The following is a 15,117-nucleotide window of genomic DNA, read 5'->3' on the forward strand; positions in this document are numbered from 1 at the left end:
GCTAGAAACTAGCAATGACCGGAAGTTCTATTTCCCTACTCCGCGTTCCGGAAGCAGGAAGTGAGACATAGGCCTATTGTTATTGTAATAAGTTAAAATGACTTGTAGTTTTAAGCTGATTTAACTTAAACTTTTAAAGCAGCTGCTGAACTTAGGTTTTCAAGTTGAATCTGGTGAAAACTTTTTACAGTGTACTTTAGCGAACTAGTTTTTAACTCCAAATCAATACAGTACAATTCTCTGGACTCTGTAGATCAAGAATTATCCCCAAAATTTTGAACTTTATCCTTTGGCTAGCTATAATGAGGTCATTTAAAAAAAGAGAGTGGTCAAGTGAATGCAAAAGCCTATATCTCCAAAACGAAAACTCAGAACTTCACAAAAATTGGTGAGCATATGCGGCCTATGATTTTTAACAAGCATGCAAACTTTTATGGACGTCGGATCATAGGTGGTGCTTTAAAGAAACATGTATTTCCTTAGTCAATTGCAATGGTCTTGTCCATCTATGATCTAAGTGGTTACATGCTTGCTAAATAAAACATAACTCATGTGCGTAAAGGCCTTAAAGGGGTCATCAGATGCAAAACTAACATTTACATGTTATTTGAACATTAATGTGTGTTGGCAGTTTGTGTACACAATCACCATACAATGATAAAAATCCACCCAGTGGTATTTTTTTTTTAAATCTTTAAAAGTAATATCCCCTTTTTAAAATCAGGTCATTCTCAGCTTCTTGTCGTTGTGACGAAACACAGTTGATTGACACGAGCGCCTTACCTTAGCCCCGCCCTCACCAAGCTGAAACACTCCGAATACGACCGCCATTGTGTGACTCAGGTGCAGAGGAAGACTCTGATTGAGCGATTGAGGTGTTCTGTTGTTGGATGTAATAATGAACAAAGCAGTAGTCATTTACTCCAGACTTCTGAGCCACTGAAGACACATAGGATTAACGTTACTTCGGTTTTAAAAGGAAAGCGCTGATCCCGATCTACATATGTGCCTATTTCTTACTTTTGGTCACTTTATTATTAATCTGAAATATAGAAAAACTTGATTAGGTATGCAATAGGAGGTATTTAACCATTAAACGGTTATATATCATTTAGAATCCTCCTACACTTTTGCCTGTTCTTGTTTGCCTCTAGTCAGTTGTGGTTTGAGAACAGTTTATGTCTTTCTCTCACATTCCCTGTTTTTCTTCTTTTGTCCTGAGGCTGTTTTTAACTTATAAACTGCCGTTTTCAAGTTCATGCGTTCCATATGCTACTTTGTTTAGCGTCTCCCTCATCCCCTCACAGCATATACACAGTAAAGCAGACTATATGCAAATCGCCTCGCTGAATGATGGCATATGTGTTCTTCGGTGTCCGTTTGTAACAGGTGTGATGCTGTAAGCAGATAGTTATCTCTCCCAGAGCAGATTGAAAGCATCAGTCATGCTCTCTTTCTCTCCTCAGCCGGTGTCTGATTATCATCACATTGCTCAGAGCGCAGTACAGCTTCTCTCAAACACACAGAAAAACAGCACAAAAAAATAATTTTCTTTTTCAGTTAGTCTCGATTTCCAATAAAACTCCTAAACACCCATAAAACAAGATACATTTACTTCAGCAGTATTTGCACTAAAAAACATAGCCTTGACTGTGCTTCAGAACCAGCGCGGCTAGTATTGAGTAGTTTCAGAAGGCAGATTTGTTTTCCCTCAAGGTCTTCTGACATCTGGCTGTGAAAATGTATTTGATTTAAAAAGTTAATAGAAAAAGTTTTAGCTGTCTGCCTTTTCGAGCTTTTGGGTCTCTAAAAAAGATTGTGCGTCATTGTCTTTGAAGTTTCAGTAATGTTAATGCATTTTCTTCACTGCTTGACCTGGAGATCTAGCAGAGCTCAGCAGTGGTGTTCCATTTTTATGCTTTAAGAGTCAAATTAGGTTACTGAAACACTGCTTTCACTCACCGCTATAAAAGGTCCCCATAGTCTATTACACCAAATTGCCTTTTTAAATGCCATGTGGCTGACCTCTTATGCCCTTAGAGACAAGGACTTTGAGGGTAGAGGAGCAGTTTGTGCTCCCTGTGACGTTTTAAAATAATTTATGTGCTCTACACCTAAACCTACCTGATAGTATGAACAAAAGTGAATTTGACGTAAAAACCCAATTGCAAGCATGCCATTTTAGCTTGTTTTTCAATCTCTAATCTTTCAGCTCTTTCATGCAAGTCATGTTTTTCACGGGATTCGTACCCAAGGATTCCACATCCTAAGTCCAATTCCATTCCGCCAGAGCTACTGGGCAAGCTTGTATACTTGTAATCATAACTGAGTATGAAAACAATTACAAGTGCTCGATGTTTTACCGCCTCTAGTGTTAATTTCTTTTAGAAACTGTAGTGATATGTACATATTTTGTGTCTTGTGAAAAAGTTCCCACAGGTATGTTTTCGTCATGAGATCAGGTAGATCATTTTTTGTTGTTAGAATCACATTCTATGGTCCCTTCTGTTTCTAGAATCTGTATTCTGAAGCAGTGTTCTTGGAGGCACACCAACAGCAGACATTTTGGTTGACTCCTTTATCTGACCCATCCATTTCATCATAGAATCTCTACTAACAAACTGCTGTTTAATCAGGTGTGTTTGATTAGGAGAATTTCCAAAAATCGGAAGCACTGTTGGTGTACCTCCCGGAACAAGGTTGGAAAACACTCAACACAAGTTCTATTCAATTGATTTTTGATCTTATATGTGTCAGTTATATCAGTAGAATGGAATATAACACATCATTTGTGTAATTGGTTAAGTTCTGTTGAATAAATGGAACAAAATTAAGTAGTTTTCATCTGATAATGATTCTGGGAATTAATGACAGGAATGATTGATTCTAATAGATTCAAAAATTCTTTGAATCAGTAAATGGAACAGAAAATAATAGATTTTTGTCTTTCTCATAAGCTGTTCCAGGAATAGAGCCGATGATGTCTGCACAGATTCTGTTAAATGAAAAAAACAGATGGGTCTGTCTTCTACTCTTCTTTGAAAGCTGTTTTTGACTAAAATGCAATCTATATGTTTCAATGATGCTACAGTTAAAACTTTGCTATACAGTGGAGATGAAAATGAGAACAACAAGCAGTTTTCTAAATTTCAAGGCCACTGCTTAGTCCTATTGAAGTTATCCTAACAGTAGAAGTACAAGGGTAGTTTAAGCATATTTCAAGAATTAATTGGATTCTGAAGCACAGTATGAAAAAACTTAAATGAGATATTTGAAAAGGAACTCTCAAAATTAGAGAAGACTTACAGATAACTGCTAAGTTATTGGTGTTATTCTGGCACCTAATGCTAATTTCCTTAATTATATGACAAAACCTATTTAACTGCCAGTATTCCTCCAGTATTCCTGCCAGTATTCCTCCAAACAAGAGGTTGTCCATATGGAGGCCAAAGGGATGACAAAAGAAGCTGGTTGTTTCAAATCTGTGATTTTTCAAATATTGCAGCTTTGCAGTGACACTAATTCATTCAAGCCCCCCAAAAAGGCTTGTCGTCCATGTAAGACAAATGCACGAGAAGACAGGATAATGCAGAGACTCTCAATGAAAATCGGTTCAACACTGCAGCTGGAATTTCTTGCCAGTTCAGGGCTGAACGGGTTCAGGATCTCTCTCGACATGTTTTAAGAGAAGTTGGACTGAAAGTGCACTCTGTAGTGGCCAAACCTCTCATCAGTAGAAAGAATTAAAATGCTAAACTCAACTTTGCTAAGAAGCATGTTGTGTGGACAGAGGAGAACTGGTTCTAGGTTCACTTTAGTGATGACAGCAAGTTTAACTTTACAGTATTTGGGCCTGATGGGAAACATTTGTTTGGCGTCAGACTGAGAAAAGACTGAAGCCCAAGTGCGTAAAGAAGTCAGTGAAAGGTGGAGGAGAAAATGTCATGGTTTGGGGGAAGTTTTGTGCCACAGGAGTTGAGCCTCTTATACAGATACATGGCAGGTGAATGCAAATGTTTATCAGGACGTCTTTTAGCAACATTCAGACAATGACAAACACTGAAAAACATACCAACCACAATATATTCAATGGAAATGAATGAATATAATAGAATAGATTCTTCTGTGCTCATCATATGCTGTTCATAGAATAGAACCGAACAATAACAATTTCTGTCATGATTGGTTCAGTTGACTGAACCGATCCTTCTTCATCAGAAGCTTTCTCAGGTATAGAATAGAAAAGAATATGATGTATGGCATTGTGACCCTGGGAAAGTCTCAGTATTGTCATTGGGGTTTTTAGCTCTGTTTAACAGGCACGTGAGGACATTACGACTTATTAGAGAATATGTATGTAATAGAAGAGAGAGAGCAGAAAGAGCTCCCACTTTAATTTGTCTACAAAGGCAGACTTTGAAACTTTTATTTCCCTGGCTGAAGGGCTTCTGGTGACCTGAATTATCTGAGTAATTACAGATTTGCACAACGGCATATCTAACAGGGAGAGAGAGGAGCTGTTCTTCCCGCTGTCGTTCCTAAAACACAGCCTTGAGGGAGAGGATTGATGTGCTTGTGATTGCTGCGATTGAAGCGGCCGCATCAGCAAGGTCACATAAACTCCTTGTAATTCATCCAAACTTTTTAGCTCTCGTTTGAGCAATCGCACACTCAGCCTGTCTTCTAGCGTGAGCTCATCTTCTCTGTGGATATTTCTTATTCATCTGTCTCCGGGTGAGATGGGTGGTGAGTGACTTCATATTGCATGATGTGTGCGGCTGGCGCCGGCTCAGCTGCAGGCTGGGGATGGATGGAACGTGTGAGAGAATGACTGAGCAGCTCTGTGATTGCAGCAAATGAACCGTGAGGAGAAGGGTAGCCAGTTTGACTCAAACGTTTCAAACCTTTAATTATTTATCAGCATTAAAATTTCCTTTTAAATGTAAATGGTGATACATCCGCTTGTGTCTGTGAGAGGAATGCCGATGTGTCCAGCGCATCTCACAGTAAATGAAATAAGGGTCGTGGTCTAATAGTAAGAGAAGAGATTTCATTAAGTGATGCAAGGTGTCATGTGGTGTGTTAATTAGTGCCTGACCGATGTGGATTTTTTTGGATGACTGATGTCGATATCTAGAGCAGGGTAAATTAAGATACCACATGCTGTAATGAAATGTGTGTTCATTTTAATGTAATATTTACTCAATTTAGAAGTGAATAAATTGAAAACATGTTAAAAAACAGATTATTTGGGTTTTCAGCATTTTTGTGTATTTGAACCCTTTCCAACAATGACTGTATGGTTTTGAGATCCATCTTTAAACACTTAGGGCAACTGAGGGACTCATGCAGCTATTACAGACGGTTCAAACGCTCACTGATGCTCCAGAAGAAAAAACTATAGATTAAGAGCCAGGGGGTGAAAACTTATTGAATTTAAAGATCAGGGTAAATTGAACCTATTTTGTCTTCTGGGAAACATGGAAATATCTTCTGTAGCTTCTGAAGGGCAGTACTAAATGGAAAAAAGGCAAAATAAGAAAAATGTACACCTCTTCATTCTGTTCAAAAGTTTTCCCCAGCTCTTAATGCACTGTGTTTACTTCTGGAGCATCAGAAAGCGTTTTAACTATCTGTAATAGTTGCATATGTTGTCCTCAGTGTGAAAAGATGAATCTCAAAATCATACAGTCATTGTTGGAAAGAGTTCAAATACACAAAAATGCTGAAAAACCTGAGAATTTGTGGGACCTGAAGGATTTTTCTGAAGAACAGCGGGCAGTTTAACTATTCAGGACAAACAAGGGACTATTACTAAAAAAATAAAAAATCATCTGTGGATTATTCAGGTAACAACACAGTATTACGGGGTTATTATGGGGTCATTTTTTATAAATGTAACTATTTTCTCTTGTGGACTGTATGTAAACGTCTTTGTAATGCTGGAGACGCAGGTTTGAACTTATCTTGCGTTGTATTCAGAGCACATTTTCTCTTTCCCCAGTAATTAACCTACCTTCTCTTTACTATATAACAAAAGTTAAACTCAACAGCAGAGATGTCATATCTAAAGAATAAATGAAAATGCATAGAGGAAGTGTTTGCTGGACATAAAGTTCTACGTTAATAAGGGGTAAAATTTAATAGTCCCACAGTGTTTGTTATTCCATGTTTCCATAATTTACCCAATTATTTAATGGCGTTCTCTTGGAGGTTCATGCCAGTAATTGTTTAATAATTGCCTTACAATAACCTCCAGTACTGTATATGTCTCTCAGTGGGTGCATTTTTATCCTTTATTTACAGCCCCTTCCAGATCCTAGAGTGTTCAGCAGTTCTTTAAAGTGTGAGTACAGGGATGGCATTGGCTTTGTTCCATGCTACTGCGGGAGAAATGCAGAGTCATGATAATTCAGTCTCTAGTGCCGTGTGTGGAGAGACTCTCGGCTCTCTCAAGGTTAAACAGACATGCTACTCAGCAGAGTGTGCCAGATAAGATTTGAATGGACTGAGCTTTGAGAAATACACTGAGCTATCTGTCTGGCATCAGTTTTGTCCTGACTTTAGCAGTTAAGCAGAGGAGATAAAGACTGCATGCTAATTTATATACTGTCTGTACTATATAGTATGCAAGAGTAGAATTAGTGCAATGTAGTATGATGAAACAGTATGCCAAAGATGTCAAATTGCGTACTTTCAAAGCAGAATTAATATGTGACCCTGGACCACAAAACCAGTCATAAGGTTAAATTTGACAAAACTGAGATTTATACATCATATGAAAACTCAATAAATAAGCTTTCCATTGATGTATGGTTTGTTAGGATTGGACAATATTTGGCCGAGACACATCTATTTGAAATCAGAAATCTGAGGATGCAAAAAAAATCAAAAATACTGAGAAAATCACCTTTAAAGTTGTCCAAATTAGGTTCTTAACAATGCATATTACAAATCAAAAATTACATTTTGATATGTTTACAGTAGGAATTTTACAAAAAATCTTCATGAAACATGAACTTTACTTAATTTCTTAATGATTTTTGGCATAAAATAAAAATAAAAAATTTTGACCCATGCAATGTATTTTTGGCTATTGCTACAAATATACCCCAGCGACTTAAGACTGGTTTTGTGGTCCAGGGTCACATATATGTTTGATAGCTGATTTTATTCCTTCTTTCCTCTACCACTCTTTTTGCATCCCATCTATCTCTTACCTGAACCATCTGCTCTCCTCTTTCTCTCTGTGTAGGTTGTTTTCAGCTATGTAACGTGTTCCGGCAGAACATGGAGATAGACCAGTGTCTGCTGGAGTCTCTGCCATTGGGCCAGCGTCAGAGGCTGGTCAGACGCATGCGTTGCGAGCAGCTGCGGGTCTACTATGAACGTGAGCGGTCGCTACAGAAGCAGAGCTTCCCCAAGCCCCGCTCCACCAACCGCAAAAAACAAAGAATCAGCTTCACACTTTCAGACGTCATCCAGGACGCCATCATACGACACGACGACAAAGAAGGTAAGAAATGTTTATATCTTATGCTATCTTGGTTTCATGTTGTGAACTACACTTTTTAAATGATTTTTAGAAGTTGTAAATAAAACAAAGATTATTGCAGTCTGTTTTAAGATAGACTTCAAAATTTCATGTTTATACAATAGGGATGCTCATATTGACCGTTTAACCGTTAACCGACAGTAAGAATTTTAACCGATTATTACTATCAGTTAAACGGTTTAAAAGGGTTTTTTTTTTTTTTTTTTTTTTTTTTTACGTTTGCTGCATGGTGAAAGAAATAATGCTATTTGTAAGTTATCTGTTTACTCATGCACGCGTGTCGACATGTGCAGTGTGGCTGTACAGACATATTTTGCTTCACCTTTACTTAGTAAACAGATGCAATATATGCAACTCAATGGCAAGTGGCGTTATTGGGTTATCAGAGAGTGAATCCGTGAGTGAATGTATTCAAATTCTGAATGAATTATAGTCTAGAAAGTAAGTGCTATGCGCTCCCATTACAATCACTGGATAGCTATCACTCATCCTAGAGTAGTTCATCGCAATCTCATAAAGTTATTAAAAAGTAATAAAATAACCTTTACACTGCACAATTAATGTCTTATTTATATAATGCCAACACTTTCTTTGTTTTAATAAGAGAGTTCGCGAAAGTGTAGAAGTCAGCAAAACTGAAACCGGCACTTTGGTTGGTGAGTGGATTGTAACATAGCCTCCTGTGATTGGCCACAGTGATAATCAAATCAACATACATGTCTGTGATTGGCTATTGCTGAACGCTGTAAAACACGCGCTTCTCCACACGCATATGACAGTGGATGGAAGTCCCGAACCGCAAACTGAAAGGGTTTTTGTGATGGTGTTTTTTTCGCGGATCTAAGAGTTAACAGGCGGTCCTGCCTACCCGTACAGCATGTGGACATGTTAAAAACTAGGCACACTGAGGTATTGGCTGGCCTGCTATATATTTTTATGTCCGACGAGAAGAATAAGACCGGTACAGTTCTTCAAAGCGCATAAAAGGATTCAGTGTGTTTTAGTTTTGTCATCTTTATTAGGTAGTTATTTAATTTATACATATTTAGTGTAGGCCTATTTATATTATTCTTTTTTTTTCATTCAGATTTTCTCTGTTCTCAGAACCGCTGCTGATGCGTGATAATTTAAGTATATGTCAATACAGTTTTTGTTGTTGCTCTGTATGCTGCTGTTTGCACGTTAAAATAAAACATTTGCTTGTATTTTTAATGTATCATCACAGATACTCGTGCATTCTATTTTTATTTTAAACTAATTTATTATTCTAATTTTATCAGTTAACGGTTAATGTTCGGATAACGAGCAGCGGTTGTCGGTCAGGAAAATTAACCGAAATGAGCATCCCTATTATACAATAATTAATGAACTAGTTTTCTAAAGGAAATTTGTTTCTACAGCATTTTTTTTTTCAGTTTATAAATGATTAAATAAGTCAGTCCTATGTTGATCGAAAATGCTGTGTACTCTGCTATTTAAAGGAGTAGTTCACTTTCAGAACAAACATTTACAGAAAATGTACTTTACCTTCTTGTCATCCAAGATGTTCATCTCTTTCTTTCTTCAGTCGTAAAGAAATTATGGACTTTTATGGTGCCCCCGAGTTTAAACTTCCAAAATGCATCACATCTGGGGGATGATGGTCCTTATCTAGCAAAACGATCTGTTATTTTCTAAAAAATTTACAATTTATATACTTTATAACCTCAAATTCTCATCTAGCTCTGTGTGTACTCTGTGTATTCTGGTTCATGACAGTTAGGGTATGTTGAAAAACTCCCATCTCATTTTCTCCTCTAACTTCAAAATCATCCTACTGTTCATCGTCGCTGTTTTACCTTTTTTTTGTAAAGAGTGTTTGACCTTCTTTGTAAACACTGGGTTGGGACTTCTGCAGCGATGTAGGATGATTTTGAAGTTGGAGGAGAAAATGAGATTGGAGTTTTTCGACATACCATAAATGTCATTAACTGGAATGCAGAAAATAGAAAATAACCGATAATTTTGCTAGATAAGACCCTTCTTTCTCAGCTGGGATCGTTTAGAGCCCTTTGAAGCTGCATTTGAACTGCATTTTGGAAGTTCAAACTCAGGGGCTCCATAGAAGTCTATTATATGTGACCCTGGACCACAAAACCAGTCTGAAGTCGCTGGGGTATATTTGTAGCAATAGCCAAAAATATATTGCATGGGTCAAAATTATTGATTTTTCTTTTATGCCAAAAATCATTAGGAAATTAAGTAAAGATCATGTTCCATGAAGATTTTTTGTAATATTCCTACTGTAAATATATCAAAATGTAATTTTTGATTAGTAGTATGCAATGTTAAGAACCTAATTTGGACAACTTTAAAGGTGATTTTCTCAGTATTTTGATTTTTTTGCATCCTCAGATTTCTGATTTTCAAATAGATGTATCTCGGCCAAATATTGTCCTATCCTAACAAACCATATATCAATAGAAAGCTTATTTATCGAGCTTTCATATGATGTATACATCTCAGTTTTGTAAAATTTAACCTTATGACTGGTTTTGTGGTCCATGGTCACATATGGAGAGAAATCCTAAATGTTTTCCTCAAAAAACAACTAAAAAAAGAAAGACATGAACATCTTGGATGACAAGGGGGTGAGTACATTATCTGTAAATTTTTGTTCTGGAAGTGAACTACTCTTTTGCATAGGGCATGTTCTTGAATTTAAATGTTTATTTTGGGTAAAAAATATTTTTAAGAAACAAAACATTTTTAAGAAAAAATATTGATTCTTAAACCCCATAAATCGATTAGTCTAGTCTGTTTTTAGGTAATGAGCAGAACATTGTAGCACGTCTTCTATCATAAATCGCAATAAGCTTGTTGCTGTTACTTTCGATATGAAAATAGTCTCAGATTTTAAATTCTGTCCATTTTGATGCCAGTTTCATAAACATCCAAAGACATGTAAAAAAAGAAAAGAAAAATCCTGTCTCACGTAATCGCTCAATCAGTGTTTTAACCATGCAAAGATGTGAACATAACAGATTGTAAAAAAAAAAAAAAAATCACGTATCGTCACATTTACCTCAGAAAAAACATATTCGGTGACCATAAACTCATTAGTCAGTTAGAAAAATGAACTCTAGAGTGCTAAATATATTATATTTATATATATTACATTTACATTTAAATGTTTATATTTCAAAAGACAAATTGGAGTAAACATATAACTAACTTTATTATAAAACAACTTCACTTAGTGTAATTTAAACGTTTGTAATTTTAGCATGAGTTGAGAGAATTTTATTATTTATTTATTTTTTCCTTGAGACATTATTGGCATTTGCTGTACCTGATATATATCCAAAATTACCAATATCGAATTGAATGAGAAATGGAATGGAATCGCTAGCTTGTAAATTAGATTCACATCGTGAAAATTGTGTCCAAACCCAGCCCTACAGAACAAAGCTAAAATTAGGTTTGTTTACAGGCATGCTAACTTCAAGTCATGTTACCTTTATTCAGGGTTTCTGCAGGTCTTTAAAAGTTCTTCAAGTCTTAATTCGGACTATCAAAAATGAAGGCCTTAAAAGGGTCTTAAAGGTCCACTGAAGTGCTTTGAATATGATTGAATATTGATTATTCAATGTGTTGACGTAATTTCAACTGAAACAGGAAGACAGGGCGGGACATATCAAGCAGTCCCACACCCTTTTTAAAATAGCCAATAGCGTTTTGCTTATATCACAGCTTGGGCCAGAGCCGTTGAGCTCGGTAAAGCCACATTTGACAGGTTTTGACAGCCACAGTCACAAATTAAGTCACTTCATTTTGTTGTTCAATTTTTTTTGTCCCCTTCTATTTGGTCATTTTTTTTTTTACTTGGCTTTAAAGTTCTAAATTGACCTTTAAAAAACCTGCAGAAACATTTTCTCTAGTGCTTTATACAGTATAGATTGTGTCAAAACAGCTTCACTGTGATCAACAGGAAAATAGCAGAATCAATTATAGAAACTCAACCATGGAGTTCAAATTCGGCTGTAAAGCAGCTCGGAAAGACAATGGTGTCATTATTTAGCTCAAGTCTGTTTCCTATTGGGACTAAACCTACTAAAGTACACACTCGGTAGACTTTATTTTAACTGCAGATGCTTACCAAACTTTTGAACAGCAATTTAAATGGAGAAAATGTACTTTCCCCCTGCCCTCAGTCAAGTTTTTTGCCATTCATAGTAAAAAGTTTAGGCCCAATCTAAATGGTGACACTAAAACAAAAGAATTCAAAAGGAACAGGCTGTCTGTTGGCATCTGTGTGTGTGTGTGTGTGTGTATGTGTGTGAGTGTGTTTGTGTTGCAGAGAGAGAGTGAGAGGAGTGGCTTACTCAGCGGGGCGAGCTGGTGAAAAAGGCCAAATTAATTTCCAGAAAGGCGAGCTGTCACCAGAGTTGCCATTAGCTGCCGAGTATTAGATCATTCCTCAAGCTGATTATGGGCCAGTCAAAAAGCTAATATTCAGAGTGTGCCGCGCCACTCCTGGGACAGGCAAAAGTAATCTAATCAAGAGCTTGCGGGGGAAAGGAGCTTGTGTGAGACAGGGTGACAATCACAGAGCGGCCACCTTCTGCATCATGAGCAATGGCGGAGGCTAAATGAATTCAACCCAAGTCAGCTATTTCTGTCTGTGACTTTGCGGTAGTGGCAGAGTTGTTCTCATTCTGCTTATGCAAGATAAAGGTGTGAGAGGACTTGTGTTTTTTAATGTAGTGCCATCCATCTGAAGGCAGCAACATAAAACCTTATCGCCCAGCAGAGCTTAAACTACTGCATTTTAAAGTCAGACTCATTTCCCAGATGATACAGATTAGGGGTGAACAGGCAGGAACATTGAAACGAAACATCATTAATTTTTAAAAATACCTGCTGTTTGATCTATTACATCTGCTAGACATTTAGTTTCATACAAGCAATGAGGCTTTTCTCTTTTTAATTGGGCGTGATGGCTGTACTCTTTGATTCTGAAGTTTCTCCATTTCGCAGTTTGCTCATTTTTATGGTTCAGTTGGCCTTTGATGACACATTTAACACTATGAATGCATGGTTAATTCAGATATTACTCGGTAATTCCTGAGGTAATTAACTGTGTCGTATGATCAACCAGTCAATAGTGTTTCTGATTTTAAGTTTCTAAGTACTTAAAGGAGAAGTTAACTTCCAGAATTAAAATTTCTTTCTTCAGAGAGAAAAAAAAAAAAAAGGTTTTTGAGGAAAACCTTCCAGGGTTTTTCTCCATATAGTGGACTTTAATGGGGATCAATGGGTTGAAGGTCCAAATTGCAGTTTCAATGCAGCTTCAAATGGCTCTACATGATCCTAACCAAGGAATAAGGGTCTTATCTAGTGAAACGATTGGTCATTTTCTAAAGATATTTAAAATTTCTATACTTTTTAACCACAACGTAGGCGGAAGTAGCGACCCGGTATTTACCAAGCTAACATGCAAAGACTGTCAAACGGTAGAGATGTTCCGATACCCTTTTTTCCTTCCCGATACCGATTCCGATACCTGGGCTCGGGGTATCGGCCGATACCGAGTACTAATCCGATACCTGGGTGTGTAATTGTATATACAGCTGTAGATAATACTAATAAATTATTTTATTGTGTGCTTCAGACTTATTCCTTAATAAAACAAATATACAGTGATATATACAGTGAACTAGAGTATTTTTATTATATGACATACATTGAACTTTTATTATATGATATATACAGTGAACTAGAGTATTTTTATTATATGACATACATTTGACAGTAATATTTTTTCATATAGTTAGTATTACTAATCTGGTTTTCTGACGTACATCAGCCCTGTTTATAACAGAGAATTTTGGCCAGAATTTGAAAGATTCACACTAGATCTCGCAGCAACCTTATTCATTGTGCGGCATTTTCAAATGCTCCTCACTGCATCTCGCAGCAGTAACAGTGTTGCAAAATCGACGTTGGCTCCCGAATAAAGCTGTTCGGGGTTTGTGCAAGTTTGTTTGCATTGCAGTCCAAGCTGATAAACGGTCAGCGCTGAGCAGCTCCAACGTGTCGTGTTAGTTTCACTTTCGTTTCGCGTGCCATTTTATGTTTCTCATCTGAGACCGAAATGGCAGAACTTATGAGTTGAACAACGCGGTGGTCACGCCAGTGTGACCGCTCACGAAAATTAGTAACACTGGCAGAAAAATTGGTCACAGTCTGGAGCCCTTTAATATTACCGCAAGTGTCCCGCGCGCTTCAGTACAAGGAGTAAACAAACCACGCGCCTGTACAATTCATTAACACAGAACCACGCATTAATTCATATTTAAACCATTGGTTTTTGGCTTAATATTAGTCCATATCACGATTTGATTTAAGTGTAATGAACTACCTTTGATTAATGCATCAAACTTTGACAAATTCCGTGACGTTCCGCGTTAAACTGTAAGTTCCATTTTGACTGGATTCCGCGATTCCGTCCGTGTTTTCCGCATCACAGAAATCATAAAGCCCTACATATGAGACATGCCGCCGTTTTAGCGGACAAACTGCTAGCACATTTGTATTTCTTCTTCGCTGCTCTAAACAGTGGTTGCTTGTGGCAACACTGTTTGCATTCTGAGCCGCGAAGAAGAACTAGCTTCTGATTTGCTAGCGGGAATAACATATCTTAAGAAAATGGTATCGGATCGGTACGTGGGTTCAAGTACTCGCCGATTCCGATGCTAGATATTTTTGTGGTATCGGCGGTATTTCCGATACTAGTATCGGAATCTGAACAACCCTATCAAACGGCCTTTACAAATAAAAGTAAAACCACAATGTCGGATGATTTTGAAGTTGACTGGTGAATTTTTTTAAGAAAATGGTTGATTGTTTTGCTAGACGCTTATTCTTTGGCTGGGATTGTTTAGAGCCCTTTGAAGCTGCATTGAAACTGCATTTTGAACTTTTAACCCATTGGCCACCATTGAAGTCCACTATATGGAGAAAAATCCTGAAATGTTTTCCTCAAAAACTCTAATTTCTTTTCGACTGAAGAAAGAAAGTCATGAACATCTTGGATGACATGGGAGTGAGTAAATTATCAGGAAATCTTCATTCTGACTTCCGAGTTTCTGGTTTGAGTCTTTTTGAAAAAAATTAAATAAACCAGCACAGAAAGGGGTGGTCACATAAAATAATTTGGCTAATTTTTAGTAGGTGAAATTCAACAATTTTAATAGAAATACAATAGAAATAGGGAATTTCATGTATTTCGTAACAGCTTCAAATTGGTGACTCTGATTCATTGTGTTGACCAATAGAAAGCTGTTTGGTTTAAAAATTATTTCACACATCTCGCTATTGCTGCAAAATTTCGCTGAAATTTCGCTAATGTGACTGCAAGAGTAATTTGTTTGTGAATCAGGCTGCTTGCGCCATATAGTTGTTTTCGGATATAAGGGATATATTATGCATTTTTGTTATTTTATATCACATTTGGATCAGGCTGCAAATTTGCAACTTTAATAAAATAAAAAATAAAAAGTTTCTCCCACCCTTATTAC

General features: G+C 36.9%; 1 protein-coding gene across 1 annotated transcript in view; it reads left to right on the top strand.

The window, feature by feature from the left end:
• myo16 (myosin XVI) overlaps positions 1-15,117 on the top strand; it is a 341,691-nt gene that overhangs the window by 82,179 nt on the left and 244,395 nt on the right. Inside the window, exon 2 of the mRNA XM_073846062.1 lies at positions 7,256-7,516. Within this exon, the coding sequence (XP_073702163.1) occupies positions 7,291-7,516 (226 nt within the window). The 5' untranslated portion in view covers positions 7,256-7,290. The remainder of the gene's footprint in view (positions 1-7,255; positions 7,517-15,117) is intronic.

Source organism: Garra rufa, chromosome 8 (assembly GCF_049309525.1).
Source record: "Garra rufa chromosome 8, GarRuf1.0, whole genome shotgun sequence".
In the NCBI taxonomy this organism is placed as follows: domain Eukaryota; kingdom Metazoa; phylum Chordata; class Actinopteri; order Cypriniformes; family Cyprinidae; genus Garra; species Garra rufa.